Consider the following 22,586-nt stretch of genomic DNA (forward strand, 5'->3'; position numbering starts at 1 on the left):
AAAGTTTCCTACTAAGTGACTCTTAATTGCATAATAGTGGTTAATCTTTTGCATACTCTTAGGTTTGGTTAATATTTTTTATTTACGTGTGTGCTTTTGTTTATTGTCTACCCCTCCCATATATTGAATATAGAATTTTAACAATGTCCCACGAAGGTGAAGAAGATTTATTAGAATACTCTGATAACGAACAAGAGATCCAAGTCGATGCTACCAAAGCTGGCGAAGCTGGTCAAACTGCTGACGTTAATGTCACTGGTGAAGCCGCTGCTTCTGCTGCTGATGGCGACAAGAAGGGTTCTTACGTCGGTATCCACTCCACTGGTTTCAAGGATTTCCTTTTGAAACCAGAACTGTCTAGAGCAATCATTGACTGTGGTTTTGAACATCCTTCTGAAGTTCAACAACATACTATTCCACAATCTATTCACGGTACTGATGTTCTATGTCAAGCTAAGTCCGGTCTAGGTAAGACTGCCGTCTTCGTCCTATCCACTTTGCAACAATTGGACCCAGTTCCAGGTGAAGTTTCCGTTGTTGTTATTTGTAACGCTAGAGAATTGGCTTACCAAATCCGTAACGAATACTTGAGATTCTCTAAGTACATGCCAGATGTTAAGACTGCAGTCTTTTACGGTGGTACTCCAATTGCTAAGGACGCTGAATTGTTGAAGAACAAGGAAACCGCTCCACATATTGTTGTTGCTACTCCAGGTCGTTTAAAGGCTCTAGTAAGAGACAAGTTGATTGATTTATCTCATGTTAAGAACTTCGTTATTGATGAGTGTGATAAAGTCCTAGAAGAATTAGACATGAGAAAGGATGTTCAGGATATCTTTAGAGCTACTCCAAGAGACAAACAAGTCATGATGTTCTCTGCTACTCTGTCTCAAGAAATTAGACCAATCTGTAGAAGATTCTTACAAAATCCATTGGAAATCTTTGTTGATGATGAAGCTAAATTGACTTTACACGGTCTACAACAATACTATATTAAATTGGAAGAACGTGAAAAGAACCGTAAATTGGCACAATTGTTAGATGATTTGGAATTCAACCAAGTCATCATCTTCGTTAAATCTACCGCCAGAGCTAATGAATTGACCAAATTACTAAACGCTTCTAACTTCCCTGCTATTACTGTGCACGGTCACATGAAACAAGAAGAACGTATCGCTCGTTACAAGGCCTTCAAGGACTTTGAAAAGCGTATCTGTGTTTCTACTGATGTCTTTGGTAGAGGTATTGATATTGAACGTATCAACCTTGCCATCAACTACGATTTACCAAATGAAGCTGATCAATATCTACATCGTGTTGGTAGAGCTGGTAGATTCGGTACCAAGGGTCTGGGTATCTCTTTCGTTTCCACTAAGGAGGACGAAGAAGTTCTAGCTAAGATTCAAGAACGTTTCGATGTTAAGATTGCTGAATTCCCAGAAGAAGGTATCGATCCATCAACTTATTTGAACAATTAGGAAGTAAAAAATTAAAACTTTAGTATTTTTATGACGGAATAGTCTCTTTTAGAATCCCCTTAATTTTTGTTCATGTAATTACCATAACCTGAGATGTTTGGAAGATAAGAATATAATAAAATAAAATAACGATAATTAATAACCAAACATTACATAAATAGAAATAGAAAATTAATAAATTATCCAAAATAAAAACGCCTCATATCAGGGTTTATTTAGTAAAAGTGACATGTGCTTTTCTTCAAGTTTATTCGGGAATTGAGATAGCATGATCAGTTTTTTTTCTAAGTTGTATTCCTTATCTGACATTATATTGTATTAAGTAAATGTTTCTTATATAAGCATGGTTGCCGGTATGTATGTATGTATATGTATTTAATACAAATTTATAATAGTACTAGTAATAAATGTTTGAAAAATAATTTGTATTGTGAAACATATATTGTAAATTTAACAAAGAACCCCCACAATGTTATACCTTCTTTGAACTGTTGTCAATTGTGCTAAAACTTCTCATTTTTGGTAATACTACAGGAGCCAACTGACTGTTACTCTTAATTTCAGGCAGAATTGGTCCATTACTGAACTTATGTAATAATACATTTGAACTAGTTGTAGGTTGGTTTTCGTTATTGCGGTTAGCATGATTATATGGTTGATATACTGATATCTCAGCTTCTGTTATATTATCATCTTCCGCACGCATTGAACTTTGAATATAAGTTTGATTAATAGAACCATCTTCGGTATCATCATTAAGTACTTGGGTGGCTAACACTCCTAGCGCCTTTAACATGTCAGCTTTACGGTTTTTTGATATATCATCAGGAGATTTTACCCTGATTGATGACGTACTAGATGGTTCAATGGAAGATAATTCTATTTGTGTCACATCGATGGAATGGTCATTTAACAATTTCAGTAATTTGTTGATTTCCCTATTCTTTTCTACAATTCGCTTCTTATATTTTTGAACTTTATTGTTTGAGATATTTAAATTATGTATCATATTTTGTTTCTCGTGAAGCATCTGTGTCTTTATACGTTCATATTCATGTTTTTGTAAATTACCTTCCACTTCGTGTCTTGATTCTAGATTGTTCTTATTACTGCTTAGCATCAAATTCTTGAATTTCAATTGCTGGATTTGTTGTGAGGAATTATTCAATGCATCTACTAATGAGCTAACTACCGTTCGGACATCAGAACTATTATCAACTACTCTAGGTATATTGATTAATTCTTTTGTTGTTTTCGTTTCTTGAGCCTTCTGGAGGAATTTCTTTCCAATTTCAATTGCTTGTAATAGATCTGTTTGTGCAAGATTATCAGTCACCGACAAATCCACCTTCTGAGCTAATGAGTCGGCCCCTATTGGTATGTTTGAGTTCATGACGAGGCCAGTTGTTTCAGAAGATGTTATTGTATATTTTGATCCTGAATCTATGGAGTTCGTCAAATGTGTAGCTGTGAGATTGATATAACTCAAGATAATTTTCAAAGCTCTCCTTCTACTCTATCAATTCAAGGTTGATTTTAGAGATCTAGGTTGATGAAAGGACTTCTAATTTATTTGTAGAAGTCCATTAACCAATACTACAATGTTTGTTCTAAAACAACTTTGTACTGTTTTTCCTAACGCCAGATAATATTCTATTATTACGCGTATACAAACAAACGCGAGTTATTAAATAGACACGGAGAATAAAGAATGAAGTAATAAAAAGACAATACTACTGGTTGATTACTATTGAAAGATTTCAATGCTCTTTTGGCCCTGATGAGATCAGTAATAATACTCCAGCGTGCCAGTTATATATTAATACACTTAAGTCTAATTCATAAAGATCATATTAACATTGATATCTTCTAGTGAGTAACGTTTCTTTTATATTACCTAGATATTAAAATATACATTTATTTAAGTAAAAAGTGGAATACCAAAAAACGAGATGAAGTTGTGATAAAATGACAAAAATACGTATATAAAATCGTTTGACATTTGAAATCTTCCTTAACGGTAAGATTTTTGGAATCTGGAACGAGCACCCTTACCACCGAATTTCTTTGGTTCTGGCATTCTGGAGTCAGCAATCAACAAGGTTCTGTCGTATAGAGTGAAAGCTCTCTTTAGTTCGTTCTTGGATTGTTCATCGACGAACTTTTGGTGGTAAGCAATCAAACCCTTGGCAATAGCTTGTCTGATGGCGTAAACTTGGGAAACGTGACCACCACCAGTAACTCTAACTCTGATGTCAATGTTGGCGAACTTGTCTAGACCAACTAGTAGTAATGGTTCGTAAACCTTGAATCTTAGGATTTCTGGTTGGACCAAGGTGATTGGAGCACCATTGACCTTGATTAGACCCTTACCAGCCTTGACATGAGCAACAGCGGTAGCGGACTTCTTCTTACCGAAAGTCTATATTAAAATTGCAACATATAAAAATATAATAATAGGATGAAGTCAGTAGAATTTCACCATTGATAATAATTTTTAATATTAAACGTTAGTAAATTGTAAAAAAGGAACAATATATGATTGGAAATATTATCGAGATTTTGAGAGTTCTTATAAGTTCTTTGTAAATAATTCAGTTTGGTTTATAAAAGGTATGATCAACAAAGTAGTCTTTTCTTTTTCACTATATTATATTCGTTATATTCATTAGTTTTAACTGTTCACATGATGATAATTTCTAGATATTTGAAGAAAATGTGTCATATGTACCTTCGAAAGAAAAGTTTGGAACAATAACATCTTTAGGAATAACTACGATCATTTAATCTGTATTATCCATAATAATCATACGATGGCATCATTTTCTTTCTCATTCAAAATCCTCTTTTGATTGTTTTTCCTCATATTTTTTATAGATCTTGAATTTTAACATTATTCCAAACTCCAGAGTGGTTTAAATACATCCTAAATGTACACCTCATGATAATTCTTCTTGAAATAGACGTTCTATCATAATAAATTTCGCTCATATTCTCTATATTTTATTACACCAATAATGGTACATACTTGGACACTTGGGACAGTAGACATCTTGCACTTATTTTTATTCGGTTTTTTAAAACGTTACAATGTATTAATTACAAGTATAATCTATATAAATCTATATATATTTAATATATTCAACATATATGATATCTTCAATAATTTCAATAATCATCTACTACTACAGAGTGCATGAAGCTGCTACTATGGCTCTATTCAGGTCACGGTAACTATTGTAAATTCACCCTATGTCTAGTTCTTTCCTCATAGAAACGAATCCACCTTCACCATACTTCATTTCACAATGTGTGCCATCTTACTTCGTGAAATGAATTAATTCCTGCACAAATTTCAGTTAAGAATACAGTTCCAATAATTTTTCACCTCGCGTCTTCTGTAAACGATTTTCATATATTTATTAATTTTTTCTAACTTCTTCTTAAATTATTGTGCATTATGCGAATAATTACTTATGTGGTGTTATGGTGTCACGAATAATCAAACAATGTACGGAAGGTGCAGTCCTATTTTATTTTTTATGACTGTCCTGGCGCCTCTTCCACCCGAACATTTATTTAAAACTAAACAAAAATCATTTCTTAAAACAATTTGTTTATTTTTTGTAGGGTCGGCTGTCCTTATCGGGTGCCCGGTAGGATGGACTCTCCCAGAGACCGTGTAAACATATTTCTGCCTAGAGTGAAAGGAAAACTTCCAATCCTGCCCAGCGACAATTTGTGAGCAGTTCAGCTTTGCTTGGTAGTCAGATTAGTTTCTGTTTACTCTATTCCACTATTGTTCCTACCTGGGAGGGAGACCACAGGGGACAATCTCTACTACTTTCTCAGACCATCACGATATGGACTGGAAAGTGAACTATTCACATTGCAACAAAGTTTTGCAATAGAGTCTTTATCGAGTATTCAGAGGGCAAGTGCACTAACTGTAGGGCATCACACAGATTGAAGACTTGAAAGTTTCAGTGGTACCAGCAGCCTAATGGTATACTGAATGTAATAACAAAATTTAGAGTGGTAAGATATATTTGAATAGATGTAGATTTTTAAACATGTATAATCTTGATAGTAATTCTTAATTTTTAATAGTTTGTTTAGTAAGATCGACAAGAAAAATCAAACACAATGGGTATGTTATAACGAGATTAACGAGGATAGGATTAATAATGAAATAATTGGATAGATATGAGAATGAATCTAAGTACAAATATATGACTATAAATGAAGAACTATCTTAATATCAGCTAATACGTAGAGTGATTAATGAATTATGAAGTTGATGTCCGAATTAGTTAATATTTAAAGGAAAAAAGTCACTCATATATTTGATAACAAGAGTAAACAAATAAGGAGATATAGATCAATATATGGGGATAAGAAATGTGTCAATGACAAATATTATAGATAATATATATACATCTATGAGGTGGTGCTGTGTGTGATTAAGAACATATATCTAGAATTCCACTAATTATTAAATCTTAAGAATTATTGTTGTTTTTTAAGCAATTTAATGAAATTTTCAATTTACTAACAATCAACAAAAACAATATAACTAATTTTATTAATTTGTATTGATATTTTATTAAACAGCTATCTCCAAGAATCTACCATTACTAAAGAACCATTTCAGAAAGCACTGGCAAGAACGTGTTAAGGTCCACTTCAACCAAGCTGGTAAGAAAGCTTCTAGAAGAGACGCCAGAGTCGCCAAGGCTGCTAAGATTGCCCCAAGACCATTGGACCTACTAAGACCAGTTGTTAGAGCTCCAACTATCAAGTACAACAGAAAGGTCAGAGCTGGTAGAGGTTTCACCTTCGGTGAAGTCAAGGCTGCTGGTCTAACCCCAGCTTACGCCAGAACTATCGGTATTGCTGTTGACCACAGACGTCAAAACAGAAACCAAGAAATGTTCGAACTAAACGTCCAAAGATTAAAGGAATACCAATCCAAGATCATTGTTTTCCCAAGAAACGGTAAGGTTCCAGAAACCGAACAAGTTTTGTCTGCTTCTGCTGCCTTCCCAATTGCTCAACCAACTGGTGAAACTGAAACCAGAGCTGTCCAAGACAACGGTGAATCTGCTTACAGAACTCTAAGAATGGCTAGATCCGATAAGAGATACAAGGGTATCAGAGAAAAGAGAGCCAGAGAAAAGGCTGAAGCTGAAGCTGAAAAGAAGAAATAAGCTTAATATTACTAATTTAATATTTAATCATCATTCTTTTTCTTTCTGTTCTGTTGTTTATATATATATTATGTACATTGTATAATGGGAACTTATAACTTATAATTTTACATCATCATCTTCTTCCTAGTTATAAAAAATGAGATTAATCTATGTTAGATAGTCCTGTATTTTTCGAAGTGAACTTCCGATCCCTTACGTTACTGTTTACATGCCACTTCAATTATTGTAATCCATAATAGAGATACATAGATATATATTGATAGTTTATGTTTTATTTTCAGCCGATTGTGAAATAGGTTAAGTTCTTGTTATGGTTATTAAAAAAGGTATGCACTAAAACTCTATAAAGAAAATATAGACGTAAATATTATTATATATATAAAATTTAAATTTATTAATATTCTCCTTAATCGAATAGACCGAAACCCATGTCATCATCGGATTCTTCTTTAGCTTCTTCTTCAGCTTCTTCAGCAGCTTCACCAGCGGCGGCACCAGCAGCGGCACCAGCACCACCAGCAGTAGCTGGGGCAGCAGAAGCAGAGAAGTTAACCAAAAGGTCCTTTAGGTTTTGACCTTCTAGAGCCTTGGCGAAGATATCAGCCCAGATACCTTCGATTGGGATGTTGGCAGCTTCAACTAGAGTAACTAGCTTTTCAGAAGAGATTTCAACTTCAGCATCAGCTAGAACTAGGGCAGCGTAAGATAGAGCAATTTCGACGTTGTCAGACATTTTCCTTAATTGGTTCTTTTATTAATTAAAGGAGGTTTAATGAAATATCGACAAACGATTAATGTATATACGTAATTGTTTCATGATTCGTCAATATATAGATATATTATTCAATATTTGATGGTAAGTGGAACTCGTCTAGTTTCTGCAAACTGTCAGTAAGTTTCACTATCTCTCAATGAATTTCCATCCTGCCATCTTTTCCCAGCGAGACCGCATCGCTGAAATTTTCATAAAAATTTTCGAAGTTGTGCGTGATCACTAATGACGAACTAGCCGTGCGAGATGATTAAATATCGCACAATTTCTTTTAGCGGCTATAACACATATTAGATGATAATATCTCTACTTTTAATAAAGTTGCTGGAATGTTGTGTTTAAATGCAACCAGATCTTGAAAATGATCCATCTTTTGAAGATATTTTTGTAGCGTTACGATAGATATAATCTAATATTGACCTTTAAAACTCTACAAAGAAATATTACTGTATTGATAATGTGTAGATGTGTATTTGATGTCTTTAATTAGTCCTAGATCTCGATATATAATCTTAGATAATTTTTGAATTGTTGTTTCTAGTCTATGTTTAGGCACGGATGGAGGGAGGAACGTGTCATTAAATCATTTGATTAATTTTGTTTATACCAGCTTATATAGTAGTATCTCCCTCTTTTAATCCCAACTTCATGATTTTTATACAAAACATAAATGTTTTATTTGAATTTATAATTATTAAAGAATATGTAAATGATTTTATATGATGGTACTTATTCTCTAACTAGATCAATAAAATATGCAAAAATATAACAATAAAAAGCCCATTTACAATTACAAATGTCTTTTCTTACGTTCAGGTTCCAGTTCTGTTAAAGGGGATTCACTCCAACTCAATATATCACTATTCGAGGTTTCGATGGAATGAGGACGATCATTCTCATTAATTACATTACTACCTTCCTTTTCCCTTTGCCATTTGTCAATAATTGCCTGAGGAACATCCATGGATGGAACCATAACTTCCAACATTCTAATTTTATCATTAATCGCAAAATTTTGATCGGCTAACATATCCTGTAGATCTCCCATTGTGATAATCTTTCTCGTTTCATAATCCGTAGCACCAAACACTGAAAGCAAGGATAGATAATGCCATTGCTGAATATCATAGTATTTGGCATTTGCTCTATGATGTAAAAATCTATCAATGGAGTAACCTTGATTATTCATAATAAAAATGTAAGGTTTTAAATTTGCCTTTATAATGGTAGACAATTCTTGCATTGTAATTTGGAATGCACCATCACCAACAAACAGAATTACTCTATGACTTAACTCACCACTACTAGTGTTCCCATATATCGCTGCCTCTTGTTCCAATTCCTGTGCGGCAAATGAGGCACCAAGACATGCTCCTAATGAATAACCCGAAGAACCCCACAATGCCTGTGAAATACCCCATGTATTCTTGGGAAATTTAGTCTGTATGATCCCAAATGCCGATGTACCTACTTCTGTGATAATGATATCCCCTGGTCTAAACCAATGGGAGAACTCACCCCAGACCCATTCCTGTCGAAGTAATTGATCTCTAGTGAGCTCATGTCTCGGTACTTGGATCTCTAGATTCTTATGGAATGTATAATTGATTTTGGATTGATCTAATTCGAATAAAACATTTTTTAATAAATTTTTGATATTTATCTCTGGATATGCAACATTTTTAATCTTTACAGAATCATCAAATATAAATAATCGATTCTTTGATTTAATATTAAAATGGAAACTCGATGTACTAAATTCCTCTAAGACGCAACCTATCACAATAACAAAATCGGCAAAATCCACAATCTCTCTAACATCAGGGGAGGATATTGATCCAGTAAACACACCACCAAAGTTTTGCATGTCTTCATTTATTATCCCTTTAGCCATCGGAGTAACAAATGTGGGAAACTTAGTCAATTCGCAAAACAATTGAGTTTCTCTTAGAAGCCCCTGCCTCGCTACACATGCATCCACGACTATGGCGGGATTTTTCGATTCATATATTCTTTTCAATATAGTCTTTGTAATATCATCTTGAATCCTTTGTGAATCAGTTTGTCCAAATGACCCATTACTTTGTGTCCTCTTATTATCTATACCATCAATTGGCGAAGTGTTGATCAACGAATCTAGTCGAAGATCTAAATCTATGTCTAATCGAGCAGAATCTACTTGTAAATCTATTTGATTTGATGGAACCCCCATATACGTCGGTTTCTGTTTTACCCAAGCCATTCTAATACACATATCGACTTCATCAGCACAAAAGTCGGAATCTATAATTATTGTTGTATAACATGTAATATCATTAGCCATTCTATAAAATATTTCATAATCCCCATTCCCAAGTGTATGATGTAAAAGTAGTTGTTTAGTCGTGGCACTAGTTTGTGGCATACCTACAATATGTAACAGACCAACATGTTCCGCAAATGACCCTGCAATACCATTCATAGCAGATAATTCACCTACACCAAAAGTAGTAATTATACAGCCTAAACGTTTCAACCGGGAATATCCATCAACTGCATAAGCAGCATTCAATTCATTAGTATTACCAGCCCATCTCATATCTGGAACTCTGTATAATTTATCCATCAAAGGCATACTAAATTCACCAGGCAAACCAAATATTGTCGTTACTTTCAATTGCCTCAATCTATGAAAAATATATTCACCTACGGAAATCTGTGGAGGCAAATTGTTAATCTGTGAATATGATGACATAATTTATTTATAACAAATACGGTGATTCTCTTCCAGTAATTAAAACCTTATAAGAAATAAATTAATTTTTAACTTTTAAAATCTAAATATCTATAGTACTTCCAATATAAATCATACCAAATGCTATGTCAAAAAAAAAGAAACAATCAATAAGAATAACAACAACAAACGAACAAAGAATCTAACTATCTTCAGTTTCTCAAGCTCTAGACTTTCAAAGTTAATCAAATAAAAATATAGATGTATAACGATAATGTTTGTTTATGTCTGAATAATAATATTAAATATGAACTAGAATATGATTGTGTTAGTTGACATCGATCCGTTTCAATTCATCGAACAGGGACCGTATTTTTAACGGAAGAGTAAGAGCCTATTATGAGGATGCGGCAGAATAGCCTGATGTTATTCCTGAACTGTAAATTGTTGTGCAGGTTCATACTTAGCGTATTGTGAAGTCAGTCAATACGGCAATTAAGTCAGCGAGTCTGTGCCAATATGCTCGAATTTCATTATTTTTCAGTTTATTTTTTCGCTGCACAGAACGATGAATTGCCTGAACGGAAACATTTCAATAATTTTGACAACATTGAAGAAGTCAAACAGCCAAAGATAAGAGGTACGAAGTTTAGTTTATAGATATTTCGCTTGACGGGTCGTTAAACGAAATGTACTTAGCAGGAAATATATATGTATAAACAAATTTGTAATAATACCAAGATATATATGTAGGTTCAATCATATCAGATAGTAATTACACAGTAGTATGCATATTCAATAAATTCCTTTATATATATATATATATTCTCATATTTATATCTGATTGAATTTAGTCGATTTTATGTTTAAATATGTTGAATGTGAAAAGTAGAATAAAAATGCGAAGAAATTATTAGATGGTCTTGATTAAGTGGATAAGAGTTAAGACGTTATTATTATAAGGGAGAATTAGTTTATACAGATATGACGACTTCGATGATGAAGATGAAGGTGGAAGAAAGGTGGAAAAACAACAAAGAATGGATTTCATACACCATTAAACATGATATATTACAATTAATGCGTAAAATATGCAATGATGTTTTGAATTATTTTTTATAATTCGACAGATATACAATCCTTCAAACTTTCTTTTTCTTGTTTTATTAGTATTATTCAATAGACAATTTCTTTCTAATATCATCTATTCTATCACTTGGAAAATGAGATTGTTCTATATCTTGATCAAATTTAAGTAAATCCAAATTTTTAACATATTGCTGAATTTGTGGATCTGTTGATATCCTTAATTCGTCATAATAAGGATGTAAGAGACAATCTAACGCAGTATATCTCTCCAAAGGACTATATTTCAATGTATGATCCAAGAAATCTACCGTTAGATCATCTTCTTTCTTAAAGACTCTATTTAAAGGAATAGGTTTAATCTGTGGGAATTTATGTTCCATATAATTAGGATTCATTGTAGAGATTTCATCCTTTGATGGTGTTCCCAATATTTTAATAATCTCTACCAATTGGTCGATCCCACTTTCACCTGGGAACATTGGTTGACCTAATAATAATTCAGCCATAACACATCCACTTGACCATATATCAATTTGATTAGTATAATTTGTAGCGCCAAATATTAATTCTGGAGCTCTATAATATCTAGAACAAATATATGAAACGTTTGGTTCACTGGGTTTCAATTGTTTTGCACTACCAAAATCACATAATTTTAAACATAATGTATTTGGATCCACTAATAAATTTTGTGGTTTAATATCTCTATGACAAACATGAGCATGTTCATGAAGATAATTTAATGATTTAAACAATTGATACATGTAAAATTTAATTTCTAATCTTGGCATAGAGGCCCTTTGATGAACAAAATGACGTAACCTTTGATATAAGGATTGTGGCATACATTCTAATATTAAATTTAAATAAACTTCACTTTGTTCGTCCTTTTCATAAAAAAAATATTTTAAATCAATAATATTTGGATGTTTTAATAATTTCATTATTTCTAATTCTCTATTTTTAAATCTTTTATCTTGTAGCACTTTTTTAATTGCTACCAATTCATTAGTTTCTTGTATGGTTGTAGTGAAGACAACACCAAATGAACCATGGCCTATAACCTCAGTTGTTGGGAATGATATTTGTATTGGAGTCAAATGGTCAACCTGTCCACCATCTAAAGCTGGATGTCCATAGTAGACTTGTTTATGCACTATTTCTTTGTTAGTATATGAGTCAATATTCATTGTAATGTATTTTTTTTTCTTTTTTATAATTCTATTTGCTATTTTTATGGGGGATAATTATTAAAATAATATATGCAAAATTCACTTTTATAATATTTAATCTGTTAACACTGCTTTATTGTTATTATTATTCTTTTAATATTTTTTAGAAAGAAGAAGAAGATGAAGGAAAAAAGGGTTTTAATATGTATGATGGTTAGTTATCAATGCTGGGTTTCAATAAATACTAATTAATGAATGAACTTCTTATGAGTGATCAATAAATAAAAAAAGTCAATCAATCAATCAATTAATCAATCAATCAATCGAATAAACTTCTCTTCGTTGTTGTTGTTGTTACAATTTTCTTTAATTGTCTCTCTTGCCAGTTTATTTATTTTTATAATTTATTTTTCTTTCTTTCTTTCTTTCTGTCTCTTTAAGCCGGGGGAAACAAGGGGGACTCTTGATCGACTGTGATTTATTATGAGGGAACGGGCTTTAATTTCAGCTGTCCTTTTCTGCCTCTTCTCCTTTTCGTCAATCTCCATAGCGAGTAATAATAATAGCAGCAATATTTAATATTACGATGATGCGGCGGCGCCCTGTTTTTCTCTCTCTTTCTCTGTTTTCTTAATGTGGAAAGAGGGAAATCATACACACACAGTACACACTCAGCAGTTCGATATCAATGCGATATATATTATCATCTGTATGTGTAAATAGAGTGTGACACTTCGAAGGAAATTGCTGATGGATGCTCGATAAGATTTCACTTAGTGATATATTGAGATGAGGAGAAAGAATACACCGTGAAATGGATGGAGATCGCGGAGTTAACGATAATAGCCCTGTGTTAGTCTTGTTGTTTCAAAACAGACATCACTGACAATATATTCCATCCGCTAAACTTTGAACTGAAACCAACCAATGAAGTGGGAGAATCAAAACACCCGATTCACTGAAATGCCATTTTTTTCTGCGAGAGCATCGTATAGCATGGCATACACACACAGAGGGAAATACATATCGTACGATGTTTCTTTTACAGCGGGTTTCCCCTTTTTTCCTGTCTTTCTGTCTTTCGGCCCGTTTCTCGGATACTAGGACCTGGTAGTCACGTGAATTCGGACATTGTAATTGTGAATTTTTCAATCATATCATCATTTTAAATGATGATATGAAGTTATCTTGAACCCATTTCACAGGTTCAGCTCTGGTTTTCATACTAAATAGCAACTTGGTTAAAAAAATTAAAAAAAAATTAAAAAAAAATATTATTAACGTGTAAGGGGGGTTAGTAAGTTCCTAATATACATACCTTTCATAACACTCTCAGTATTAGTTTGTGTAATCATCTTGTTTATCTTAAATTTATCTAATCGACTACTTTTATTATTACTTTTACCTTTCGTCGAAGATTTATCCTTTTGTGGTTTCTTTCTTAATGGTCGTTCTGAACTATCATAACTACTACCACTACGATCAACTGTATTGGTCGATCTTTTATTTAATAAATGAATTTCATTGGTAGCTGTAGATGTCAATGGCTCAATCATTGTGTTACGATTCTTATTATATCTTTGTCTTCTAGTTCCTGTAATATTCGTGTTTCCTGTTATGGTATCAATAGATGCTTGCTTATTTAAATTTGAATCTTTAGCAATAACTTCATTATTACTATTATCACTATCTGTACTGGGATTTCTTACAATATGAACTCCTTTATAATGTTGTCGATATGGATTTGGATCCTTTTGATATTGTGTTATAATCCTACCAATAGTCGTTAATGCACTTATATCGGGTTCTTTACCTTCATGGATTAATTTATACCGTATTGCTTCATCAATAGCTTGAATATATAATGAATCATTATTTGGTGCTTTGTAATCAATAGGAACTTTGGATTCTGTATCCTCATGTTCAATCTCCTTTTTAATTACAGTAACATTCGTATTCTTATTCTTATTCTTATTGTTCTCTTTTTTTTTGCTCTTCTTGCTCTTTGTTTTAGTTTCTTTCAATTTCTTTTGTCGTTGTTGTTTCTTATATGTTGATTGTGATAATATCGCAACTTTACGTGCTTCTTCTTCTGCTTGTTCACGTTTAGATTTTGAAGAAAACGCAAATGGTAATAACTTTCTCAATACTGTAGTCATCACCATATGGGAGAGAAAATAAATTTATTAACTTTCTATCTGTGTAGTACTTCTCTTGTCCCCAACCTCTAGAAGCTCCGAACCCCTTAACTATTCAGTTTATCTATCTATCTCTCTTTCCTTCTGTTATATATTTATATATGTACTGTATCACACTATTAACTGGACCCCTCAACCCAACGTCTACCAAATTCCGTCAATCTCTCGGCCTGTTTCAACTACGCTTGTTCGCATTGTGCTGTGATTATATCATTATCATCAATATTATTCTATATCGGCATCTATTTTCCGAGAATTTTTTGTATGTGAGTCCCTCCCCCCTGCGCGGATTTCCTCTCTCTCTCTCTTTTTTTTATTATGGTGGGGTTCCCCTGTATAGCTGGGTTTATTATATTTATCATTGATTAGAGAATATAATACAACCGCATTCAAGACCGGTTAAAGTGATTACGTACCACGCACACACATACACACAGTTGGATTGTAATGTATACTCAGAGTAGATGACTAGTGACTAAGCTACTGTAATGATAATAGTACTAGTTGTTGTTGTTGTTGTTGTTATTTTGACGAATATATTAAAGCTAAGCTACGATTAAATTACTTACAGAGATATATTATATATATATTTTAATAAAACGGTACCTTTCTACCAGAAGAAGAGTTCAAGCTCACAACTTGGCTGCATTATGAATGAATCGTTGTCCCTTCTTTGCATTTGCAATCAATTCAGGAACAGCTTTCTCCACCATCAATTTCTCTTGTTCAGACAACTTATCCAATATAGTCGTATCGACTGCATCGATACGTCCATTGACCAATTGAATTGGTACTGAAAAATATTCCAATTCCTTTGAGCCTAGTTTGGCCTGTGCTTGAGAACCATTACGTAAACCAGGTAAATAGACATAAGCAGGGATATAGCCTAATCCCTCAAGAGATTCATGTTGAATACTTTTCAAAACATATTCTACAAACCTATACCCTGCATATGCCATTGAATAAGTAGCCGACCCTTGCCCTTGTTTAGCTTTGACCACTTCATCACCACCAAACTGAACTCTATGGATAAAAGAATCATATTGTCCCGGTTTCATCATGTATACCATTGGTTTCAATAACATGACTGGAATGATCGTATGACCCGAATGTCCACCAATGACACTGACCACTTTATGCATTCTTCTCTTATCGAATTGGTTAGACCCAACCGTAGTGACTCTTGAATTATTCATATAATCACCTAAAAATGTCTCTGCCCGAACCAGGTCCAAAGTAGTAATCCCCATAATTCTAGAGGCGTCATTAATACCATGTTTCTTAAATGTCTCTATAGCAACTGGCACTAATGAATTGACAGGGTTAGAAATGATCAACACAGTAGCCAGAGGGCATACTTGAACGATCTGTTCGCATAATCCACGCATAATACTGGCATTAACTTTAAACAGGTCATCTCTCGTCATTCCTGGCTTTCTAGGGACACCGGCGGGAATCACTACAACTCGAGCACCTCCTAATGCCTGTACCAATTGATCTTTATCAAAGGATTGACATTCGGCAATAGTATTGATATGAGAGAGGTCTACTGACGTACCAGAGGGGTCTCTAACATCATATAAAGATAATTTTGAAACATAAGGACTTAATTTTAATAATAGTGATAATGGTTGTCCAATACCACCGGATGCACCCAGCACAGCAACTTTAACCATTCTTGAATATATATATATATATGTGTGTGTGTGTGTGTGCGTGCGTGCGATACTTTTAGAGATAAACAATACGTAATGCCCTTAGAAAATAATTGTTTCTAAAAATATTAGATCTAATTAGTTGCTACGAAACCTGTATTTATATATTACAGGAAATGTCAAATTGTAAAAAATTGGAGATTCGCTTCAAATAGTGCTAATTCCGTTTCAGCCATCTATAATGATGAAGCTTTCTTTCACTATGCAGACCATCCCCTTTTTTGCTTCCCTTTTCTCCATTCATCCATCACAGGCTAAATGGATATAAATTTCCATCCGGCAAAGCACAGCGCAACGAATGAAAACGAAATTTTTCAGTCTTTGGCTCTCTTCTCTCTGTGAAATGTATTTAGTCCGGAGTTGTCAAATACTACATCCTTCACATTATATATATATAAATCTATATATATATATATTTATTCATTACTTGAATACTTATTACAGACACCGGCTGATAGTATATGAACCTGCATTCCCACTAATTCAAACAGTGTGTGCGATGAGGTGAGGCATTATTAATTGCCATACTGGAAATATTAACTAGGGCAAATACCCATCAGCTGTTTTTCGTGGAATTTTGTATGTACGCGCGTTTCTCTCAGGGTTCTCTATTACCGTAATAATGTCTCATTGTAAACCCATTTAGGAAACTGCATCGAGCGTATACTGCTTTCGCAATTTTGAGGATTTATTTAATTTGTTCATATAAGTGAGACCTTTTCACTACCTGTAAGAATGGTGCCATAGATTATATGTATAGAGGTTTTTCTGTTTGCTATAGCTGATATCAATGAGGTTTAGCTGAACGTTAGTATATATACTAGTATATTTCAGATCACATCATTTGCTATTTTGCAAGTTCTGTTTTCGTTTGTTTGTTTTTCTTTTGCATTCTTGTAATATACATATCTTGGCAACGCAAATTGTAACACTATGATTTCCTCAACACTATGTTCAACTGGTTTATTACTATTACTCGCCGTGACAACTTTAATTAATCACAGTAATGCGGCTTCGGTCGCTGATCAGTACCTTTATAGATCGATGGCCGAAGATAAGGATTTTAATTTCTTTATAGCATTTCTAAATGATTTCGATAAGAATTATCCTTCATATACTTCCTACATGATTGAACACCATTTAAAATTACCACAGGAAGTAGCAGATTATTATAATCATCTGGCAAAATTACCAAGTACTGTAGATTTGGAAAATGATATCATTAATTCATTCCCATATACGCAATTCCAAACATTTGTAACACATTTCCCTTGGTATACTTCACTTTTGAAAGACGGTCATATCACTACAATGTATTTACCAAGAGATTTCGATTCTATGGGAACTGAGGATGACCTGGAGACATCAGTAGACCCCTTAACAACTACAAATTCTACTGGTGCTCAAAATTCAATGAATGGTACCACTACTTCTATATATGGATCGGGTTCATCAACAAATACAAAAAGCACAAAGACTTCAAAGAGTTCGAAGAATGGTATGCCAGGTACAAATACTATGTCCTTGTCCACTCCTTTATATTTATTAGTTATAGGGATGGGTATGCTACTGTAATAAGGTTCGCTGATCGTTTTATATATAACAATTACATATATTTATCAAATTAAATACTTTAAAGATTTGTTCATTTATTAAATAGACAGAGTCACTATCTATCTATCTATCTCTCTGTTATTCACGGGCTATATAGGCAAAAAAATGTATATATACATATATGCGTATCTATGGATGCCGGGAATTGCTCACATTTTACTGCAACGCTGCTGTTTACATATTTATTACGTACTAATAAACGATTACACACATATATAGATATACAGTACTAAACGATTATTTACAAAGTTACATCGACTACTGGCCCTTAATATCAGTTAATAAGGATCATAACCACTAACATATTTTATTTTAGTTTTCGCTTTTGATTTAATCGTTATTTCCAATGTTTGCATGGCCCCAATGTCCTCCCCAATCATTAAGGATACCAAACCGTTCCTCCGATGATGATCAACTACAATTGGATGATTCCCGTATCGTGAAGACTATATCATTGGTACAATATAATTTAGTAATACTTTTAACCCCAGCTAGGGTGTTAGTATATAACATGAAACCGTTTGCATTAGTATCATCTCATGAACGTAGTGTTAGCTCTATACAGGAGTTTGGTGAGAACGTAACTGTGAAACCATCTATTCAATTTGAAAAACCAATTAAAGGTTTGTTCTCCGAAAGAGAAAGGGATTCATTGGTATGGTTCCAAGGGAAAATCGTGTTTTATGTTCAAACTAGTAATAACTATCTTTTAACTTATCAAATTTTAAAGAATTCAACTCCATTTAATATATTCACCGATTATGGTGTTACAGGAATTAATCCAAATAAATTTAAAGGAAAATTGGAGCAAGATTATGATTACAATTTAGATGATGAAGATACATTGATAGTGTTTGAAAAGGGGAAAAGTTCTAAAGTTATACAAGATGGGTACCCTGCTTCAAAAGATAAGAGTATAATTAAACAGATATTAAATACAAACCCTGAAAATATTACAGAATTACCAATCAAGAAAGTTGAATTAAGATTAAAGATCGTATTGAAATTTGATTCCGATATAATCGACATTTTAGGCTTTAAGAAATATACGAATGTAGGGGACGGAACCGTCGAAGAACATTTGTTAATCTTGTTTCCCCATGGGTTACAACTATTAAGTTTGGTAGATTTTAAATTAAGGAAAAGTTCTTTGATTAAAATGGAGCATGGTAAATGTATCACAGTATGTGATGGAAGAGTTACAGTCACTGGAGAATATCCAGATACACAAATCCCAATTATTAATTCAATTGATATGAAGGATCTAGAGGTAAAGTCAGTTGCAATTACACAACAAAAGAATTTAATCACATGTCTTGACATCGACGGAAGCTTGGTGCTTATTTTTGAAAATAAGATGATCCATTTTAATTTAGAGATCAATCAAATTGAATACGAATGCACCTTACTTAACCCAATCAAACTTTGCAAAAAAATGGGTAATGATTTAATTTTAATTTTAACACAAACCAATATCCTTCAAATTTTTACAAAATATGGTAACTTGCTGTTTTCCACCGAGTACGATGAAGACGACAGTCGTAGTTTCCCAATCTTTAAGTATACTGATATTATCCATTTTGATTTGAGTTTATTGACTACAACAGAAACAGGTGAATATCAATTATGGCCCTTATATGAACTAAATAATGGATCATTTACAAATTTCCGCGTTTGTAAAACACATATCCTCAATAATAACTGTAACGAGATCATACTATACTCTCCATCGAATGATAGACCTTCAAATATTGACTTATTTCCAACTATCAAACTGCACACAGATACTATCAATAATTATATCAGTAGTATATGTGTTAATGAAAATCAAAAATTATTGGCTGTTCATATTGCAAATAAGGATCTATTACTAGTTCAAAATATGGAGACTAATACATGGACAAGATATGAAGACTTGTTAATCATTGATATGCAATGGTTAGGTACATCCTATTTAGTATGTCATGTTAGAGCTGATGATGATTCAAATAAGGTTATATGTGCTAGAATCCCAATGCAAGAAGTTACACCTAAACTTTTCTCTGATCATATTATTTGGCAATACGAAATTCCCGAGACTACTCAGGTATTTAATGTAATTACAAATACTATATCCAAGTATAGATTATTAAAGATGAGACACAAAGGTGAATCGAAGGTCATTAATAATAGTGAATTGATTTATAAGACAGGTGAGATTATCGTTGTGACCAATACGGGATTCATTGTCTTTGATATTATTTCAAATATTGAAGTTGCTGGACTGAATATAGTTAAAAATATTTATGAAGTTGGGAAGATTCATATGGTTGATTTAGAGTTTTTGAGAGAGGTTCGATGGTTAACAAATTATAAAGATGGCTATTTCATTCAATGCAAAGATAAAATGTTCAAGATGGAAAGAAAAGAACAAGATAAATCCTGGAAAACTGAAAATGTACTGAATGGGATTGAAAGAATCATTGATGTTATTAAGGAAGAAATATATTTGGTTCAAAAGAAAGATATGGTTGCATATCGCTTTGAAGAACTATGGGACAGTCAGGAACCTATGCTAAGAATACATGTGGAAGAAGAGCTATATCCAATGTCTGTTACCCCTGATTCTGCTTCATTCCGTTCTTTAAAATGTATTTTCAATAAAGAATTAGCGAAAATGGTTGTAAAATATGAAATATATCTGGATAAATTAATTGTCACTAAATTACAGACTTCAAATGCTGATCTTGATTCGATCACAAGGAACTATTATGGATTGAAGCATTATAAATTTGCGTTAGAGAAGATACTTTCATTGAAAGTAATTAATCAAGAGGATTTGACAGATATCATAACATTAGTAAAACTATGTCACGATCCGAGCGTACCCTCAATAGACTCACAAAATGTAGATATGTTAGAGATCGTCAGCAACTGCCTAAGGAAAATCGAAGTCAAATATTGGAAACAATTGTTTATTAGTTTAGATATGACCCCTAGAGACCTATTAGCACTATGCATCGAATGTAATGAAACCAGAGTATTAGGTATATTATTACTAGTGTTTTTAAACTATAACGACGAAGGAGAAGATAACGAAGGCCAGTTAATGCAAGATTTAGCACAGGATGCAGACATCACTCAAACACAGATGGACTCGATACCGAACATCTTAAAGGATCAAGAGATGATGTTGCATATATTAAAGATTCTAGTGACAGGAGCAGCTAGTACACGAGACCGTAAGAAGGCATCTGACAACTGGGATATGTGTTTCCAACTGATCCGTATCCTGAAGGCCCTAGATAAAGAGAATAATACGGACTTAGTGAATAGAGCCATGGAAATGCTGTGAGATGTGCCATCAAAACTAGCTTAACCCCACACTTGACACCTTTTACATATACATATATATATATAAAGTACGCATAGACATTACATATACATAGAGAAACACTAAACGTAATGTCTACTAGTGACATGCAGCACGCTATGCTTTTATTGCATCCGAATCCTTGAGAGGGTAAGAGGTTGACTGGTGCTTCTTCACTTCGCCAAATATTTTCTGTGGTGAAACCAAATAGACCAATCAGAGCGCTTCGGAGAAAAGTATAAGTGGCCGCTCAGTCAGTTTTCATGTTTCAGCCGATAAAATCTGCTGTTATCACGGGAAACAAGGAGCCTCTACGGGGGTCAACAGCAAGAAACAAGAAATGTAGATGGCCGGGATTGAATAAGTCTGTTAATATATATATATACATAGAGAATTGAATCGCTTAGAAGATAACCAGTTATACATAAAGGTTTTCGAAACAACATACATTTTTCGTTTTAATAAATATATATATTCTACTTTTTTTGCATACGTTCTTATATTTAATTTCATTTTTTGGTTTGATTAATTAACTTATTTTTATTTTAGTTTAATTTAAGAATACCATATACAATTACCACTATTAACGATACATCCAATATAATGAGTGAACAAACTAAAAATAAAGAAGAAACTGCATTACATACTGTCGGTTTTGACGCTAGATTCCCACAACAAAACCAAACTAAGCACTGCTGGCAATCATATGTGGATTACCACAAATGTATAAACCTAAAAGGTGAAGATTTCGCTCCATGTAAAACTTTCTGGAAGACTTACTCTGCCTTATGCCCTGTCGACTGGATCGAAACTTGGGATGATCAAAGAGAAAAGGGTATTTTCCCAGCTGATTTGAACTCAGAATAAGTATAAACTAAAAAAAAAACAAGCTCAACTAGCCAGGAAAAAATTAAAATCCTTTTAATACACATAATTATCTTCCATTCTTCAATTTACTGAAAATGTTCATTTATATATACGCTAATTAGTTAGCATTTTGAACAATCATTTTATCAACATTCTATTTGTTTACTTTATGTGCATTTCTTTTCTTTGTCCGTCTTCTATTTATGTATATGTATCGATAGGGAATAAAAACTTCCCAACGAAAGTACTATATACTATATTTACTTTAATTTTTATATATTTGTATATTCATGAAATTACTGGTTTAATATTTTTATTATTAAAACTATTCAAGAAACAGTTATGTGTTTTGAATAGTTTAATGTTTTCGTATTATAGAATAATCACTACTTAACGTTCTGAT

The 22,586-nt window shown here is 33.0% G+C and overlaps 12 protein-coding genes across 12 annotated transcripts; 5 read left to right on the top strand and 7 right to left on the bottom strand.

Annotated features, from left to right (window-relative positions):
- Window positions 1-143: 143 nt before the first annotated feature.
- On the top strand, window positions 144-1,478 carry SUB2 (ATP-dependent RNA helicase SUB2; the record flags this gene model as incomplete). Its single annotated transcript, XM_041553003.1, has 1 exon — window positions 144-1,478. The coding sequence occupies one exon, from the start codon at window positions 144-146 to the stop codon at window positions 1,476-1,478; it is 1,335 nt and encodes a 444-aa protein (XP_041408937.1).
- A 472-nt stretch (window positions 1,479-1,950) lies between these two features.
- On the bottom strand, window positions 1,951-2,871 carry FDO1 (Fdo1p; the record flags this gene model as incomplete). Its single annotated transcript, XM_041553004.1, has 1 exon — window positions 1,951-2,871. The coding sequence occupies one exon, from the start codon at window positions 2,869-2,871 to the stop codon at window positions 1,951-1,953; it is 921 nt and encodes a 306-aa protein (XP_041408938.1).
- Window positions 2,872-3,492: 621 nt separating this feature from the next.
- On the bottom strand, window positions 3,493-4,530 carry RPS16B (40S ribosomal protein uS9; the record flags this gene model as incomplete). Its single annotated transcript, XM_041553005.1, has 2 exons — window positions 3,493-3,900; window positions 4,507-4,530. The coding sequence occupies 2 exons, from the start codon at window positions 4,528-4,530 to the stop codon at window positions 3,493-3,495; spliced, it is 432 nt and encodes a 143-aa protein (XP_041408939.1).
- A 1,094-nt stretch (window positions 4,531-5,624) lies between these two features.
- Window positions 5,625-6,688, top strand: RPL13A (60S ribosomal protein eL13; the record flags this gene model as incomplete). The annotated part of the gene is made up of 2 exons (XM_041553006.1): window positions 5,625-5,628; window positions 6,093-6,688. The coding sequence occupies 2 exons, from the start codon at window positions 5,625-5,627 to the stop codon at window positions 6,686-6,688; spliced, it is 600 nt and encodes a 199-aa protein (XP_041408940.1).
- Window positions 6,689-7,097: 409 nt separating this feature from the next.
- Window positions 7,098-7,424, bottom strand: RPP1A (ribosomal protein P1; the record flags this gene model as incomplete). Its single annotated transcript, XM_041553007.1, has 1 exon — window positions 7,098-7,424. One exon carries the CDS (start codon window positions 7,422-7,424, stop codon window positions 7,098-7,100), a length of 327 nt encoding a protein of 108 aa, XP_041408941.1.
- Window positions 7,425-8,253: 829 nt separating this feature from the next.
- On the bottom strand, window positions 8,254-10,197 carry THI3 (branched-chain-2-oxoacid decarboxylase THI3; the record flags this gene model as incomplete). The annotated part of the gene is made up of 1 exon (XM_041553008.1): window positions 8,254-10,197. The coding sequence occupies one exon, from the start codon at window positions 10,195-10,197 to the stop codon at window positions 8,254-8,256; it is 1,944 nt and encodes a 647-aa protein (XP_041408942.1).
- A 1,151-nt stretch (window positions 10,198-11,348) lies between these two features.
- Window positions 11,349-12,455, bottom strand: MRK1 (putative serine/threonine protein kinase MRK1; the record flags this gene model as incomplete). The annotated part of the gene is made up of 1 exon (XM_041553009.1): window positions 11,349-12,455. One exon carries the CDS (start codon window positions 12,453-12,455, stop codon window positions 11,349-11,351), a length of 1,107 nt encoding a protein of 368 aa, XP_041408943.1.
- A 1,259-nt stretch (window positions 12,456-13,714) lies between these two features.
- KABA2_13S02970 (uncharacterized protein) lies at window positions 13,715-14,602 on the bottom strand (the record flags this gene model as incomplete). Its single annotated transcript, XM_041553010.1, has 1 exon — window positions 13,715-14,602. One exon carries the CDS (start codon window positions 14,600-14,602, stop codon window positions 13,715-13,717), a length of 888 nt encoding a protein of 295 aa, XP_041408944.1.
- Window positions 14,603-15,267: 665 nt separating this feature from the next.
- On the bottom strand, window positions 15,268-16,311 carry MDH3 (malate dehydrogenase MDH3; the record flags this gene model as incomplete). The annotated part of the gene is made up of 1 exon (XM_041553011.1): window positions 15,268-16,311. The coding sequence occupies one exon, from the start codon at window positions 16,309-16,311 to the stop codon at window positions 15,268-15,270; it is 1,044 nt and encodes a 347-aa protein (XP_041408945.1).
- Window positions 16,312-17,283: 972 nt separating this feature from the next.
- Window positions 17,284-17,925, top strand: AFB1 (Afb1p; the record flags this gene model as incomplete). Its single annotated transcript, XM_041553012.1, has 1 exon — window positions 17,284-17,925. The coding sequence occupies one exon, from the start codon at window positions 17,284-17,286 to the stop codon at window positions 17,923-17,925; it is 642 nt and encodes a 213-aa protein (XP_041408946.1).
- Window positions 17,926-18,310: 385 nt separating this feature from the next.
- RIC1 (Ric1p) lies at window positions 18,311-21,298 on the top strand (the record flags this gene model as incomplete). The annotated part of the gene is made up of 1 exon (XM_041553013.1): window positions 18,311-21,298. The coding sequence occupies one exon, from the start codon at window positions 18,311-18,313 to the stop codon at window positions 21,296-21,298; it is 2,988 nt and encodes a 995-aa protein (XP_041408947.1).
- A 621-nt stretch (window positions 21,299-21,919) lies between these two features.
- Window positions 21,920-22,183, top strand: COX12 (cytochrome c oxidase subunit VIb; the record flags this gene model as incomplete). Its single annotated transcript, XM_041553014.1, has 1 exon — window positions 21,920-22,183. The coding sequence occupies one exon, from the start codon at window positions 21,920-21,922 to the stop codon at window positions 22,181-22,183; it is 264 nt and encodes an 87-aa protein (XP_041408948.1).
- Window positions 22,184-22,586: the final 403 nt, after the last annotated feature.

Source organism: Maudiozyma barnettii (assembly GCF_903064755.1).
Source record: "Maudiozyma barnettii strain CLIB 1767 genome assembly, contig: KABA2_13, whole genome shotgun sequence".
NCBI lineage: Eukaryota > Fungi > Ascomycota > Saccharomycetes > Saccharomycetales > Saccharomycetaceae > Maudiozyma > Maudiozyma barnettii.